The sequence below is a fragment of the Rhea pennata genome, chromosome 1 (genome assembly GCF_028389875.1).
Source record: "Rhea pennata isolate bPtePen1 chromosome 1, bPtePen1.pri, whole genome shotgun sequence".
Taxonomy (NCBI): Eukaryota; Metazoa; Chordata; class Aves; order Rheiformes; family Rheidae; genus Rhea; species Rhea pennata.
The window spans coordinates 124,388,808-124,406,624 of NC_084663.1; the positions used below are offsets into that span (position 1 = coordinate 124,388,808).

The 17,817-nt window shown below is 35.3% G+C and overlaps 1 protein-coding gene across 3 annotated transcripts in view; it reads right to left on the reverse strand.

Moving 5' to 3' along the window:
* Positions 1-3,743: 3,743 nt before the first annotated feature.
* The window catches only part of USP9X (ubiquitin specific peptidase 9 X-linked), a 104,788-nt gene continuing 90,714 nt past the window's right edge, over positions 3,744-17,817 (reverse strand). For 2 of the 3 annotated variants that reach the window (XM_062599702.1, XM_062599694.1), the window contains exons 38-45: positions 16,864-16,993; positions 13,680-13,865; positions 11,961-12,181; positions 10,759-10,847; positions 8,197-8,353; positions 7,598-7,810; positions 6,999-7,094; positions 3,744-5,332 (exon numbers count right to left, since the gene is read on the reverse strand). In XM_062599702.1, the coding sequence (XP_062455686.1) occupies positions 5,198-5,332; positions 6,999-7,094; positions 7,598-7,810; positions 8,197-8,353; positions 10,759-10,847; positions 11,961-12,181; positions 13,680-13,865; positions 16,864-16,993 (1,227 nt within the window). In that variant the 3' untranslated portion in view covers positions 3,744-5,197. Of the gene's footprint in view, positions 5,333-6,114; positions 6,126-6,998; positions 7,095-7,597; positions 7,811-8,196; positions 8,354-10,758; positions 10,848-11,960; positions 12,182-13,679; positions 13,866-16,863; positions 16,994-17,817 lie in introns of all 3 variants that reach the window. The other variant, XM_062599712.1, reaches the window with a different exon arrangement.

Sequence of the window (17,817 nt, forward strand, 5' to 3'; positions counted from 1 at the left end):
ATTAAAAACTAGAGGACATTTGCACATTATTTTGACCACTGAAGAATGACGCTATCATTTTGTAATTGTGCTAATGTAATTAAGGCTATACTTTGTTTTTCTAAGCAAAGAATTAGCCTAGAGATCAATTTGTTACAAAAAAAGTGGCTTTATGGAATTCTAAAGCTAAAAAATGTAAGTTGGGTATTTAAAATCTGGTGAAAAGTTAGCCCTTGTTCAGGGGAGAGCTTTTCTCCCTCAGAAATTGGTATTCCTGTGCTTGTTTTAATTACTTGCAAGCAAGTGTAAACAAAGCAAGTGAATTCACTCTTTTGTCCCACCCTCCAATTTATGTGGGCTTATCCACGCAACACATCTACTTCAATGCAACTGTGCTATGACATTAATAGGACCCATGCAATTCCCAACAAAGTCTATGGATCCAATGGCAATCAAAGCCTTTACCGTTAAATCAGATTACAGAATCAGGATCTCTGACAGATACCAGCACCTGAAAATTTGCACTTCTGTGAGCAGTCTACTATAATAGATTCTATAGGACCAGGACTGAGCAGCCTCTCTTGGGAAAATCAAAACCCCCAATCAATCAACTTAAAAAAAAAAAAAAAAAAAAAAAAAAAAAAAAAAAAGCTGACATTTTGAAACAGCTGAAATTTTTATAGTTTAAAAATAAAAGTACATTTATAGTATGAACCTTATGAAGTTACGTCGCGTAAAAAGTGACAGTGCTCAGACTGGATTAAAGCCCTTCTAGCACAGTGAAACTGTGCTCGTCTGTAACAAAGGCAGAGCCTCAGTGTAAACCAACCTGCGAGCATTGCAATTCCCTAAGATCAATACAAGGAAGGTGTAATAAACACCCTTGGACAGTATCAAGAGCAAGCACAAGCTGCTTGGGCTGCTGCTGCATAGTGCCCTGTGACTATATGGTCACTATGGCTGTAGTGACTAATTCTAGCTGCAAATGAGAAGAAAAATACAGAGCTTTAACAAGCTCTATTTTCTGTTTTCCCCATGAGATTGCTTGTGAGAGGAACAGAAATCATACAGAAGGATACAGCTGGATTTCCTTAATCCTTTTTTTTTTTCTGGTTTATTATAGTACCTTTGCACAGCACGCAGCATCTGCAAGATGTTTCCTACTCTTCCCCCAGAAAGACTCTTTTGTCTTGTTCTAGATAGAAGGCAGGTTTAGATTTTATTTCCAAGATCTCATGGCTGTGGGAAAAAGGATTGCAAGAACATGGAGAGCAAAGGAGATCAAATGGGGCTATGCAAATCACTGTTGTCCTGATTCAAGGCATTACACTGTCCTGGAGCAGGGTTACAGATGACAGAGAACTCCCCATACCTAGGAAACGTGAACTCAAAAACAGTGGCTTACCCTATTCAAAATTAAGGTATGGGTCTTTCACCTGAGAAGTGAATTTGCTTTCAATGTGAACTTGCAAGTGTGGACTAACAAGATTTAGCCGAAATACTTAAATGCTTAACTCTTTACTCTGCAAATTTCCTAACCTGACACTTTTCTTTATGTATTTAGTCTTTGAATCTTTTTCTTCCTCTAAGTTAATACCAGCACTGAAAGCCTCATTGTAATGCCTGTAACTGAAATATATGTCAACAAAAACATTGAGCCATTTTGCCTCAACATAGTTATCAACATTTCTGGCAAGACTCAGAGGTAGACAAAATTTACTGAAATCAAAAAATGAAGTAAATTGCTCCAGCAGCCAATTTTTGCCCACTTAGCTTTGGCAGAATGGCTAATCTTGTTCTTCCCCGAAATTTCAGGAATTATATATAAGTTTTGGAACAGTAAGTACTTTCCCGTGAACTACATGCTGAAACACACAAGCTAGGCACAACGAAATGGCTGAGAAGGTACAACAATGATTACCTTAACATAATTTTCTCAAACCGACTCAAAGTAAAGTTACACTCTGAAAATTAGTATGAAACTTCATTGTGGGTTTTCATTTCTTTCTGGCTCAATTTCAGGAAGATACACTAGCTTAAAAAAAAAAAAAAAAAAAAGAGGTCTTAAGTTTTCAGGGCTGGCAGTTAGTAGGGAAAATACTCTGAAAATTTCCAAGTCAATCTGAGTTCTTTTCTGCTTGTGCATCGCCACAAAAACAGATTCTGCACGTCGAATACAATTTCACAGAACACTCTGCTATCCCATTTTTGTCAATGGGGTAACACAGGTGTAGCTGCCAGCTGTGACTGAAAGCAAGTACACCTATTGATGCACAGGCAGTAATGGGATTCATTTCACACATGGCTGTACTCATTTTGCGACATTAGAAGAAGCAAGCATTAAAAAACTTATTCTAGTTGCTAAACAACAACAATAATCCAAATGTCCAGAGGGAGAAATTCAGTTTAGTTAGGTTATAGATTTCCCCCCGCACCACACAGTAACCACCGTATGACATCACCTACGAATGTTGTTTCTATGCATTAGATTTACATTGTCAAGAACATGAGAAATTGCTTTATTATTTATTGGCTTGTTTTATGGAAGACCAGAAATTCCCTAGTAACTGTTCTGAACAAAAAACAGGACCGAAATCAGTAATTGGAGGGGGGGAGGAAATAAATCCTTAGGCACTTTAAAGACTACTGTTTTAAAGTGTGCCGTCAACAACAAGGTGCTGCGTATCGCCTGAAAACGACCACTGCCATAACGCTGCGACAGTAACACGCATGTGGAACTTTTTGCTTGTACAATATTTGTTAAATGCAATTTAAAATCGTTTGGCCCAGAGTGAATAAAACATTGCACCTTCTACTGTAGCTATCTGTCGAAAAGCAGCAGCTGCAACAAACACAGGCTATCCTCCTTCCAAGTCGCAAAGGGGCAGGATGCTCAGTTTGCCACCTGAAAAGTAATCGCCACTGCAGTCGCTCTCAATTCAGGGGCAGGGAAAAGAGTCACAGCCTTAAAATGTCACAGGTTTTGCATGTCTCTACAATCATTGCACTATTAAAAGCAAACACATTTGGCAAGGCTGAACTAGCACATTATATATTTTACCTATATAGTAAAAAATACATAATAATCACCTCTGAAATAGCTTGTTTAACAATTACTGGTCCAAATAAATATGAACTATTTCAACTTCAATACTCAGGCTACTATTTTTGAGTTAAAACTTCCAACAAGCATCCCCAAAAATAAATGGGAAAACTTTACCCAAATTTAGTAAGTCCAGGTAAAATGGTATTACTAAAAAACTATGAAAAGATCTGAATTAACTTGAGCACTAGAGAAAACATGGAAGCATAAAAGTGATCATTGCTACACAGCATAGTCAAAAGTCTTCTCTGTCCCTTCCTTATTATACTAAATGCATAAGAATGCACTTGCAAATTGAATTTTCCTTTGTTCATCTCAAAACTACAGACCTTTAATTTGATAAGCAGCTTTGTTTCTATCAACTCATTTGTAAAAAACACCATCAAGCTTGTGCTCATTAAATATATATATGTATATATAAAAACATACAAAAAGTACAAGATAAATCACATTAAGAAACTTTTACAGTGTAATTGTCCTGATTATTTTATTCTTAAGGGCCAAATTTTTTTGCGCACAGAATCTCAATGTGACTGATGTTCCAGAATTCAGCATAGTGCCACTGCACAGAATTCACCTTTCTGTGCAGTTCATTAAAAAATAAAAACAAAAAAAAAAAAAAAACAAAAACCCCAAACAACACACACCACAGGACAAAACATTCTTCTTAAATCAAATTCTATTTGTGAATTCAGCAAAATAATTTCTATAAAATAAAACAGCAAAATATTTAAATAGTATAGGGTGGGCTGTATCTGTTTTGCAGGGGTATTTGGTTTTTAGACAGGTTCCAAAAAAATTACACACATTCAAGTTACCAATTCTCATTTAAATACAGTATTTACTGATGCGTTTCTTGAAGTCTTTAAACAAATGTTTATTCTGGAATAGAGATACCTCAGAATTGTATTTGACTAACCAGTAGTTTCTTTTATAATTAAACCCTGCTTCTAATGTTAAGATTTCCTGTATAATGGATAAAGAGCTAAGACAATTCTTGCTTTCAAGTAGAACTGTGAACAAGCAGAAAACCAGCAAGTTAATTTGGTGCAGTGGCACTCACAAGTACTGTGTGATTTTGTTGACTTCCACTTCACTGGGATGCAGTAGAAGGAAAGTGTTAGAAGTTTATCTAATAAGCTCTACCAAAGAAACAAAACAAGCACACCAAATACAGTCTATTATGCTCCAGGCATCCTGGCATAGCAAATTTTTGCATATTTGTTTTAAATCTTTTAAATTCCTATTACTGAAAACTAAGTGTTCTTTATCCCACCCAGAGACAGAACTGTCAAACATCAGATGTGAGGAACATATGTGAAACTGAAAACCACTTGTTTGTCACATTTTCCCTCCCCATTTTATAGTCTAGGTGTAAGAAGAAAAAGTTCTGAGCAATACAGTTGTCACATTGGGACAACTGCTGTCACGTTCCCCCCCCCCACCCCCATTGGCTACACTAACTTGGTGTGAAGCCATGCTAAATGTTACAGCATAACTATAGCTTCAAAGTGATTAACCTAATACCAGAATGAAAAAGGCAATGAAAAAAGATCTAGAAACAATGTTACATCACCAATTTTCCACATCAACCAAATAATTAAAAGGTTACCAGCCATTACGTTGCTCATAGTAAAATCGACTCCAGTGGCAAAGAATTAACATGAAACTATTTTTGTGGTTGACATGGATAGGCTTTTTCATAAAGGAGTTGATCCAACTGCCATGAGGCAGGCAACACTGGTTGCAGAGCGCAGCAGATATATCAAGAAATTATTTTTTGTTTTTGTAGATCTGTGAGTCTCATCAAGACAAAAAAAAAAAGTTCCTTGCTTAAGAATTAACAGTCAAACATTAATATACTATATACACCTTTGCCATTTACACATTAGCATCAGGCCATTTATTACAAAACACTATACACTTTCCACTGCAGGCGGGTTATATATTGACAGCAATTTTCTGCAGATAAGACAGTGAATAGACTCTCCACTCCATGTTGATTAGGAATAGTTTTTCTAGTTTTAAATATTAGCCAGACACAGAGAAAGGTTGGACTGTAAGGCCTGGGTGCACAGTCTTGATGGAGCAAGTTAATTGATTATGTGCATTTCACTAATCTTTTGTTTGAGGCGGGGAAACTTCTTCACTGCCTTCATAATTTTCTTGTGCTCGTTGGCCAGTTCGCTGAGGGTTGTTCATATGATGCGCTGCTGGGCCTGTATATGGCTGTCCATGCACGTGGTTATTCTGTAATAAAGCATAAACATTTTGAAGGAATATCAAACTTGTGGACTGCTTCCTAACAAGTTACTTGATTTTGCCCTTTTCATTCAAGCTATTGAAAACATCCCTAAAACACACTGAATCTTGTGCAGTAGTAACTGTATAAACATACAGTTTCTTCATTCCTGTGAATTATATTCTTCACTTACCTTTTTAACTTCACAAAAGCAAACAAACTTTGAATGCGTAAAGATAAAGGGATTAGCTAAACAGTAATTTTACCTTCTGAGTAACATTTACATGCAAAGCAAAAGCAGCAAGAAAGAAAAAAGAGAGTTGAAAAGAGAGGCTGCCTATGTGCAGCAAATTGTGTACATATTTTAAACAATAGATTCAACTAGTTGATTTCCCCTCCAAAAAAAAAAAAAAAAAAAAAAAAAACCACACCCTGGGAAAACATTAGAGAAAACATACCTGCATTTATGTAGCATATTTTAATTTATAAGAGGTCAAACTTTGAAGTTACAGAATTGAGTAAAATCTAGACCAGTCCTTTTCTCCAGACACTCTGTCCCAAAAATAGTACAATTTAAAAATAATCATACACACATCTAGCAAATGACATCATCTTATCTGTGTTGTTGTTCTGCAGAGTTCGACCAATTGTGGAGAAACAAGGAACATGAGAATTGTGTGTGTTAGTGAGAAATGCAACCTATTGCAAGAAAGTGAACATATCACATGAGTAACGGTGAGGTTATTATGTGTCTGAATTCCAAAGGAGTGGGAAGATCTGCATGACTTACCAACTGCTCTGCTGAGAACATCAAGTAAGGAAAGCAAGATGAAGGGGAAATGGGTTTGGGCAGGAAAGGAAATTGTATTAGCGGATTCAGAATATATAAAATGAATTGAAACAAAGAAAAGAAAAATGGCAACTGAATAGAGGATTTATAAATTTAGTCAATTATTAAAAAAGAGAGACTGGTATGATTTCTAATAAAAAAAATTCTGGTATGATCTGGCTTTCCACTAACAGATGTTAACAAAGCAGCCATTTAGCCTAAAATGGATTCAGAATTTTATATATATTTATGACTTGAAGATCGGTGTTCAAAGGACAAGTTTTATTTTTATATATAAAAAAAATCCGTATTTTTATGAAGTTCTTCCACTCAAATCAAAAAATCACTCCGAGTTCTTATTCTGTCATTAAAAACAAGAAAGCAACTCACAAAAAAGTACTTTGCAATGTGAAATATATATACATATATATAATGTATATGTGTGTGTATATATATGTGTGCGTGTACATGTATATATACATACACACACACATATACATACATACATATATACATATACACATACATATATACACACACACACACACACACACACATATATATATAAACTAGCCTGGGATGACATCTGCTCTCCCCTACCTCCATGGATGGTTAATACCTGATCTGTTAACATTAAAATTCTCACATTAAAATTCTCAAAGTAAAACTGTTCCTGGTAAAGTAAAGCTGAATCTTTGTTCTATACCTTTAAGTGAGGTATTTCATAACAATATGCTTTTGGCTAAATGTTTAGAATTTAAGTTAGCCTGAATGCTTAAAAACAAACAAACAAAACCCTAGCAAACTTGGACTAAGCATAAATGATCAAACTCTGAGCTCTTTACCTGCTGATACTGGGAACCAGGTGAATGAGGATACAGTGGGGCATCTTCAGGTGGAGAAGACTCATGTTCATCTGGGGCATCAGGATCGTCTGGTTCCTTAAGTTGGAAAAAAGAAAAAGCATTCAATTCGCTTAGGTAAAACGTGCACTGATTATTCTACCCAGAACCGATTCCATCTGTGATATTTAAAGCATACTCAGACAAAAATTATTTCCTCTGTATTGTCTTAAAAGAACAATAACAACCTGCAGCTTGTATTGGGCTACACGAGAATCTTCTTACTATTGACATATAATTGGGAAAAAAACAAAACAAAACAGACCTTTTATCCACTCATAGTCTACCTGAACTGGTCAGTTTTAATTCAACACTGATAATTCTTTAAGGGACAGATATCCACATAAAGAGTAATAAAAGTGGAGGAAAAAAAGGGACTATATAATTGAAATCAATGAAAGTACTCTTACATAAATCCATATTTATAAAATACTTATAAAATTGCTACCTCTGTAACGAATGGAGACTGTTACTAAGAATAGCTGCTATTTATAGAAGCATTTTATTTTACTTTTTACCAGGAGTCAAATTAATTTCTTTACCTCCTCTGGGCAGAGTTCACAAGCTTTTGCAAGAGTCATTCTAGCACTGTGAGATCTCTCTAGGAAGTAGCCATTTGATGTTTCATTGCTTTGTACTGGTGGAGACCAATTATTATAGGTGTATTGGGGATTGCCAGTGTATGGTCTACGCTCAAGCTCATCTCCAAGCCATTCTACTGCCCAGGTCCATTTTCTCTTCAAATCTCCATTGCTCTGCAGATGGAAAATTAACATGTGATAATTATTTTCTTTGTTCTTAAAAATGCAAATATTTTATTCCTTCTATACACCAGCTCTCACAGAGCAGACCACCAACTGTATATGCTGCTGTTTAAAGCACTCTCTTATTTTCCCTCAAATATCCCTTTTACTCCAGAAAAATTTGAGATCTGAAAGGAAGTCTGTGTGGATTTGTAGTAACAGCAGTTTGCAGCTACATCACACAATCACAGATGCTCTCAGTACTTCTGGTATAGGAAGGTCCAAATGAGTTTCACTTGGAAGTGATAATTCATCAAATCAGCAAAAATTGAATAATGATTTCTACACAAAACTGGAAAATAAAAAAAAGCAGCAAGAGTCACAGTGAAAGGTATCACCTGAAGGATCTGGTAGGCTACAGGACAGTTGCTGAAGAGAGCTACCATGCACTTTATACACTGGTAAGCTCTTTTCTGATAATGGTTCTTAGAGCGCTGAATGGTGTCAAAAAGTCCATCCCTGTCATCTGGGATTCCCTTAAGTGCATTGTGAATCCTGCAAACAAGAATTTAAAGTTAGAATTTTATTCTTTAAATTAAGGCTTCAGTTACATCTAATTAGAAAGAGTGACTTGTATAGTGAATATTCTGGCTTTGATAACATATTATTATCAGAAAAACGAACTTGACAGAATGTAGGCATAATTTGTTATTTTAGCATAACACTTGGTAATGTTTAAGCAAGACAATTTTTTAAATCTCCTGAATGAGATATGATTAATGCTAGTCACAGAAATCAAGCTTAACTGATGAATTTTTCACTTCTGACAAACTGCATTTACCAAATTGACCTTTTAACACAATAGGTCCCTACAGAGTTAGAATAGTTAAATCTTCAATAGAATGGTTACTTACCTCATAGTTATGGTTCCCCAAGATACAGCTTTTAAATGCAGTTCCTCTGAAGATATACATATATGTGCATGGGGATAAGGGACTTGGGCATTCGTTAGAACTAAACACTCTCTGTGCCTTTTGCTCTTAAATGAGGTATAGTGGAATTGATTATCATCCTCAAGTTCTTGCATGATTTCAGAAATCCACATACTTTTGGCTTTGAAAAAAATCAGAGAGGATGCCAAGGAATCTACACTGACAGCATCTCAGAGAACTACATTTGTTGTAGGAAAAGTAAATACCCTCTTTTCCTTAAGTCTCTGTCAAACAGTCTAAAGGTAGCCGACAACCTAGGCTCTGTCTGGAAGTGACGATGAGCTTTTCGCTCTAAAGGATTGAACTTAATGGTACTTTCAAAACTATTATCCTCAAGCTAGTACTTGCAGTAGTTAAATTAAGAAAAATTGACGAGGATCTGATGCCAAAGAACAGCTATAGCTATTAGTAAGAGAGTAAAAGGAACACTGAAGGATGCACACTGTTGCATCCTCCCCATGATTCTAATCATCTGCGAGACCACACAGTTGGAAGGGATTACTGTTTACTAAAGATAATTACTATCTGTGTTTTGAAAGAATAGAGAAAGATCACTAGAACTCTTGCCAGAGCAAACTAAGAAAAGGACAGAAATCACTGTTCCAAGCTACTGCCATCAGCAAGAAATCTGAGGACAACCAAAGTTGACTCCTTTATAACCCTCTGCTGAGGGCAACACAGATCAAATGAAAAAGCTATTCCAAAATGCTCAGCTCCCTCCACTCCCCCAACTCTCCCCCCTCCGGACATAGGAAATTTAGTTGTTTAATTTCTATGTTTGAAAAGCACTATCCTAAATACAGACAGTTCTATGATCTCTAACCTGTATTTCCAATACAAAATATTTCATTTTACATCACACCTCTTCAATTATGTGCATCCTCCTGTGTTCTGCAGACTTAAGGCATCTTATAAAAGCATTTGTGTAGCAAGAAGAAAATACATACAGATCATATTATATATGCAAGTGCTACCAAAACTGAAAAGTCTGCAAAGAGTATTCTCTTCCCTTGTCTAAGCTATAATTCCTATAAAGAAAACAAAGTCGTCCCTTCAATTCAGTCTTCAGGTTTTGGAAATGATAACCATCTTCTTTGAGAGCCTTTTCTGAAGTCCAGGCAGCTGATGAAATACAAGATTCTACAGGGAATATTTCTCCATAGATTCCCTCCTTACTGCTGCAGTCAGTTTTCACTAAGTAAGAGTGCTCTTACCCAAAATATTTTGAATGTCATATGATCTAGTAAATTGTCTAATCACAAATTAAGAAACAGAGGTATTTCGAAATACTGTCAAGTAGCATGTCTAGATTTATTTTGTGATACCTCATCTACTTATATACAAAACTTCTGAGGAACTGACTGTAACCTTTCTCTCAAAGGATCACTATTTCTAATTATTTATTTAATTTCAACTTTCAAAATCTTTATTCTCTAGATATGTGAAAACTAAGTTTGAAACTTGACGATTATTTTAAAGGTAAAATTTTGTAAGTATCATAGAGAGAATATTTATTTCTACGAAACATGCAATGCTATGCTCCCAGCCTCACAGTTCATCTGTATTTTGGTATTATTCTTAATGACTGTTCATGCTAGTAAAACCAGGCTATCCTTGGACCTTCTTTAGTGAGATGTTTGTAAGATTTAATGTGAACAACTTGCAGTAAATTCCAATGAGTTTAGCTTAACTGGCACATTTGTGGAAATTTCTCTTGTATGTAAAAAATCTTGAGTTTACGGGACTGAGCGGCAATTTCTCAATATTAACGAAGGCAGAGGCATGAAGCTGTAGATCTAAGTTGTCTCAAAAAAATAGATAAAAAGTGGAAAAAATGTTTTACTGCTGTATTTGGACTAAAAAGAGATTTAAAATAACCCTCTTGGAAAGGATTACCAACAGAATCACTGGGAAAACCAATTGTACAGACACAGTAATCTTGAATTATAAAGACAGATAAACACTAACCTGTGAGTTTGCCATGAGTCCTCAATTAGTAAGATTTGCAGAAGCAGATCCAAATAAGGTCGAAGTTCGTATGTATATGAATATGCAACCTTAAAAAGCAAAAATGCAGAGAATGCAAGAAAGCATTTCCTTAAGGCATACTGATTACATGATGCAATACAAAAATAAAGTTGCTTGAAGTGAAATTTGCTGTTTTAGCACAAGGAATTTAAGGGAAACTTTGAGATAACACAAATGTCTGTTGTATTAAAAAAACAACAACAACAAACACAACCCTGACACTACCAACTTTTTTTTTTTTTTTTTTTTTTAACTAGGCTTTGCAACAGACAATATTTCTTCATGAGTTTCTAAAAGAATTGGTCTGAAACTGTCAACATGAGGTACTAGAGAAGCAACCTTGAAAAATACCATTAGAAAAGCAAAATCGTGAAATAGCATTTTTCCACTTATATTGCTACTAAGTCCAAAGGTTATTCTAGAGTGTAAACTAAACGTTTAACAAAAGTAACAGTAAAGTAATTCTTATTATGATTCTTCCAAATGCTATAAAAAAAGACCCCCAAAAATCCAACACTACAAAAATATGATGCTTGCATAGAGGAGGGGGGGAAAAAACACCTAAACCCACAACAGACTAATTTATAATGAGCCATCCAGAGCTAAAAACCCTTTTGTTTTAAGTGGTAAAGTGTGGCTAACCTTACACAGAGTACAAACGAAAACAAGACAGTACAAAACAAGATTTCTTCTTGAGCCTGAAGCCAAGTATGTTTTGCAGACTTGTAAAAGATGACCTCTAAACACATTCAAAATAAACACAAGGGAGATCTTAAAAAATGATTCTAACTTTCTGTGCAATGAAAGGAGCTCTTTTATGGACAATGACAGAAATGCTGAAGGTAATGTCCTTGCAAAACGTAAAGGCCAGCCTCGTCTATTATGTTCCATCCTTAACATGCCTTCCTAACTCATAAAAGCTTAACTGCCTTCCTAGACTCATAAAAGGACCTCTCACAATAGTCCAATATGAGTGCATAGACCCAGGAGTAAAAAGTCTAACAGATGATGATGCCTTAAGAAAGTTCATTTATCAAATACTTGCTTAACATTTAATATGACAACATTTCTATACATAAACACAGAATCTTGCATCATATATATTTAAATCCCCATCTCCTTTCTAGCTTTCTTATTTTTACCTGCCAGAGAAGTTCACTGAGGACTGTGGAAGAGAACTGAGGATTCTCCCAACAGCAGAAACGAAGCAGTTTGATAGTTTCTTCTGAATTGCTACAATCTTCAATAATTTTCTTCACATAACTAGTTCGCACAAACAAGATATCTGCTACGTTCTGCTGAAGTGCCATTATAGGTTGAGATAAATTAGGATCACCATAAGGGTTGGCAAGTGGGGGATTACCTAGAACAAGCAATTATAACTGATGAAAAGGTACTCAAATACTTTCAAGTAGAGACAACAGAATGCAAGTTGGTGTAATTCATCAATAAGAAACAGCAAAAAAAAAAAAAAAAAAAAAAAAAAAAACCACTCATAACAGTCTATTTGCTTTTAAAAAAGTATTACGGTATGGAATAACTGAATCTTCTGATTGCAAAGCTTGATACTTTCCACTTGAGTAAGCTTCTTCTCAAGTAAGGGAGGGAGCATAGTGACAACCAAAGCAGAGCAGCTGTAGATATGTTCATATGCAAGAGGAGTTACTGAGAGTTTCCTCAGTGAAATCCTGTTATCTCCAAGATTTATGTGCTTCCCTGCTTGTGTAATACAGTCCAAATCTATCAAATTTCAGGACAAAAAGTCTATTTAACTTTGCTAGGCAATGGGAAAAGACTAAGAGGAATATTTATGGTAAAACATTCCAGTCAGTCTCTGGAGTGTAGATAAAAAGAGTATACTCTTGAAAGAATCAGGATAGGTCAATCTTATTTTGTAGGCTTCATTTTGTGTAAGAAAAGACTGCTGATTCGCTCCTGATGTTTCCTGATTTAGCAGTGCTGTGTTAGTGTTCAAAGATGTACTGAACTTCAAGAGAGAACTTTTAGGTTAATAAGCTGAAGCAAAATAAATTACGCTGCAAACACGAATCATAATTAATAGTCATACCAGTGATCACACAAAGTGATGTCTTCTTGTAAAACATTATGAACATAGTGAATATGCAATTAGTTTTCACAAGCAGCATATCTTTTCAGTGTGAGCCCCAAATAATACACTGGAAGCAAAGTCAAATCAAAACTGCCAAAAAGTTCTGAAGCCTATTACAGCAGAGTAAAATTTTCAGTTCATTAACCTTACTGTTGCACATTCTAACCTTCTGGCTTTATAGCCTGAAATACTGAGTTTGCTATTAAATAGCATCTTTACAAATTTATAATTAAGTTTTCTAAAATATGACTAATGCAGAACATACACCAGCTATACTCCCTGTAGCCTAATACTCTGTCAGTGCATCTCAAAAATAACTGCTTACTCTGTTCAATTTATACTGTGAGAAATATTGATTTATACTGTCATCTACTAATTTATTGCTGGTCCTTTTATGCATAGAAGTCTTGGCTTCTGTTGTCCTTTTGACTGCAGCTGAGTATGAGTGGAAGTTTCCAAGGGATATCCACAACAAAGCAAGATCACTTTACTGATATCTGGTATCAACTACTTCAGATCTTATTATAGTTTTAAACACCAGAATGGATCTTATCTTCTGTTTTTTGATATGTTGATATATCAAATCAGATTTGCCTATAACAATCAAGAAATACTTGTCTTTAAATAAAAAACAAAGACGCAAACATCATTTTTCCAGCTAATGCAGTTTATACATAGTAACAAAATAAGCACACAAAACATTTATTGATGTGTTCAACTCATTTAAGGAAATATTAAAAATTTACTATACCATTGATAGAAGACTGCATGCGCGATGACACATTGCAACAACGGATCAGTTGTGACACAACTGTGTATAACTTCCCCAGTTCAGCATACTGGTATTTAATTGGAGGACCTGGACCTTCATCCAGAGCCACAAGCATAAATGTTGCAGGAACGTTTAATTTCAAAAGCTGTGTCTTCTCTGCTACACCTTTAGAGAAGAAAGGGGAAAAAAAACAAAACAAACCTCCCTTATTTTTAATACTGACAACACATTTTTTTTTTTGAAAAATAACTACTGTTTACAGCGACACCTTTGCAATTACTAGATTTTATTAGACTACAATTTTTAATCGTATTCATTAGCACTTAAATACCTAGTGTTTGTGTTAATAACAAACCCTCAAAGAAGTCTTTTGGACAAAGAATTAATAATTTATATATGTGTTTATTGTCAGGCGCAAGATAGCACGAACATCCTTCACTAGTTAAGAATCTGAGACTTATCCAACTGTGCCAGATTAGACAATGAATATACACATACAGTATGACACAACCAATTTTCTAAAATAACAACCCCCTCCCCAAATCCCATTAGTTTCCCTGCAAGACTACCTTACACTACTACACAAATATATACCAGTAAACCAGATTACGTCCCCTTCTGACCTCTTATTTTCTTCCTCAATTTGATTAAAAAATCATGACTTCTCATATATTTGCAAAGGCTTTTTTATTCTGAAATACAACTGGACCTTACCTGCCATCTTTCTTACACGAAGGAATCCAGATAGCACCTTCCTAGAGCTCTTCTACAGTATATTTTGGTTATGATATTAGATCTCTTTGTACTTATATTCTTTGTAGAACTGACCTGTCACTTGCTTTGACACGAATGTTCTATTTTTCAAATTCTCAATGCATTAGGTGATTGAATATTATTCATAGAACTTGGGGTGTTGCAGAAAGAGGTATTGTGGCTTTTGCTGAACAAGCAGTCCACACCCACACAGAAGCCTTCAGTTAACAGCAGTAAGACAAGTACAATTAGCTGCCTTAAACAGCTCTTTCATATTTATTTTGGATAAACCTATCTAAGAGAGATCTGGAGATTAGTCTCAGAAATCAGGTTACGCAGAGCTGCTTTTCTTTCTGTCTGGATTCTGATCACTATGAAAAACTAGTAAAGAAGGAAAGATAAACTAAAGTAGAAGAATTACACCTCTTTTCTGTGCAACAACATAAAATCCATTCTTGGGGTCATGATGGAACACTGCCTGACAAAGAATGGTTTAATAGAGAAAGTATAAGAAAACATAGTACAATACAGATGAAATTAAATTAACATGGTTACCTAAATTAATTTTACAGAGTGTCTCTAATGATGATAGATTCACTTTTTAGAATGGTCTTTCAGGAATTTTGTGAGAGACTGGCACTCAGGGGGGAATATGTCACTTAGACAGATGTATATAGTGAGAAAGTAAGATTTTTCTACCAAATGCATTAATTTTTCTAGAAGTACACTGTTACTTGCTGTCCTTTCAGTACAAGCTTGTCCTCTGGCTCGTACTGAAGCTGAATAAAAAGGATGATTTCCTACGAGTTAACATCGAAACATAAGCTTCAGTGTATGCACTACTGTATTGAACTACGTACTATTCTTAAAATTGATCTTGTTTTAAAGGAATGACATTGAGAAAGTAATTCTTCAAAGAAATTAAGTGCTTGAGTACAGAAAGATGCTTTGTCACTCAGGCTACCAGGTGAGAAAGAGAAATAGGCCACTGACAGAAGACCCTCATAACTGGGAAAGATAAGAATGCAAATATCTGTGATAATTCAACTAGATTTGATATGGTGGCTGCCCTAAATCTGAGGGTTCAAAAGCAATCATCTATTCGTCTGACTTGAATTTTATTGCTCTTAATTGCTCTTCCTGTGGGCAAGTATATAAAGCAGCAATTTATTTACCCACTTAAGAAACAATTCATCATCAACTGATTTTCAGTGTATAAGAGAAAGTATGATACAGTGGTTCACCTCAATGTGAGTAAGACTGACCTCAGTATAATAGTGAAAACAATCTTTGTTTGGAGTAATTCCTGGAGATGCAACTGCCAATTTATTTTATCAGCTGTTTAGGATACAGATTTTCTATGCAAAGAATCTATACAATCCAGAATTTGATACACGCTCACGTATCCTTTTAAATCTAAATTTATTACTGATTTCATAATGCTGGCTATACCTAAGACGCATACCAAAAACTGGTGATGCTGGAAGGACCACAGCCAATATTTCATCTCATCACTACAAAACTGATAATCATCTCATCTCAGTTATATTACAGCAAATATATAAAGGGGCTCTGAATGTAGCACCTGAAAAATCAGGTAGCCCTACTGACCGTGCATTCAAAGATGCTAAAAATAAACTGAAATATTCATGTGCAATCACATTCTCTCTCTCTCATCTGGTCTTTCATCAGGAAGTTTAGGATTCTAGTCTTTAGAAAAAGATTCATTGTCTCAAGCCTAGGAGAACCTTGCCTACATATTGCAAGACCACTGGCTTTTCTTGTTTGTGTATCTTGGAGGAATTACAATCAGAAAACTCCAGTATCAACTTATCAGGAATTCTTGTATTCCTTTACCTCATACGAAGCCTACAATGAAAGCCTGAGTTTAGACTTCTAAGTGGCCTACTTCCTTGGCCTCCCAAAGAGGCTTTCCAGGGAAGACAGAGACAAGTGTTTTGTGTTCACAGCCGTGAACTGAAGGGACTAGCGACACAGCACAACTGCAACAGACAGCGCTGGTCATTTCTACTCATGCTTCCATGAACAAAATATGGCATCTTTCTCTCTTTTGAACTATTGCCTTCCTCAACTTACTCAGTCTCAAAGGAGTTAAGAGACGTGAACAAAGCTGTTTTTCACCCCCACATTCTCTCAGAACAGTGTCTCACTGCTTCAACCTTCTTGTGTTAGTCTTCCAAGAACAGCAGGAATACAAAGGAACACAAAAGGCCAAAACATCAAGCTGAAGGAACACAGATTCTCTAGAGAGCATTAATGCTGTAGTTAATGAGAACAATTTGCCTGAAGCTGATAAACTGGATTCTCCTGCCATTACCTAGACGGCTGAAAAATTAATGAAAGCTCAGTTTAATCCAGCAACAACAGCAAATACGTGCAATTTGCTTACCTAGGTTGGCATACATCACAAACAGATTGAAATACTGCTGCAAATGGCGCCCATGTTCAGATACTTCCCTTCTAAGAAGATTTAGTACCGCTCTCAGTAAATGATCGCTTAAACTTAAGTTATCATATGCCTATATATAAAAAAAAAAAAAAAAAAAAAAGTTTCAACATTAACAATATATCCTATAAAATACTTATTTAGTTTATATTTTCTATCATGGCAGAAAACAGAATGATTAAAAGGTATGGGCTGCTGCCAGACAGAAGAGACTCATACAGGCTCCAAAATCCTAGCAACTGGTTAGTCTTCTGTGTCTCATACAAAATGAACAAAGTCCTGAGTTAAGCATTAAGTTACTATTCTAGTAAGAAGCATTAAATTAATATCATAGAAAGAGAGACAGGGAACAAGACTCCCATCACCAATTACTGTAATTAGGAAAAAAATAAAATTGTGCAGCAGCACAACCAGTCCCATTGAACTGCACAGACTAAAAGACAACCAAATCACATCTACATATGAATTTCAAATATCTCATGAAACAAAACACTGTTGAAGCATATGTAGTTTTAACATATTACATATTTCTTTGCTGAAGATATAATGAAGAAATAAATGGAAGTACACAAATGAAAGACAACAAACATCTCCTTGTAGACATTAAAAAAACCCTTAAAATATGCCTGAGCAAAGGCTCATATAGGTTGACCTTTTAAATTTTAGTATAGCCCAGAAAAAAACATAGTTTTAACAATTATTGTATTAGGAATCTGGGGTTTTTTGTTGTTGTTGTTTTGAAAGTTCTACATGTATAACATTAGGCAGCGCACCTCCTTCTTCTATATGAAATTACGATTTTTTACGATTTCAATGTTGCAGAATACAAGGGGAAGAAAATTTAGGTAATTCCTTTGTTTTCCATGTAGAAACTTCTTTAAAAAATAAGTTTTACTC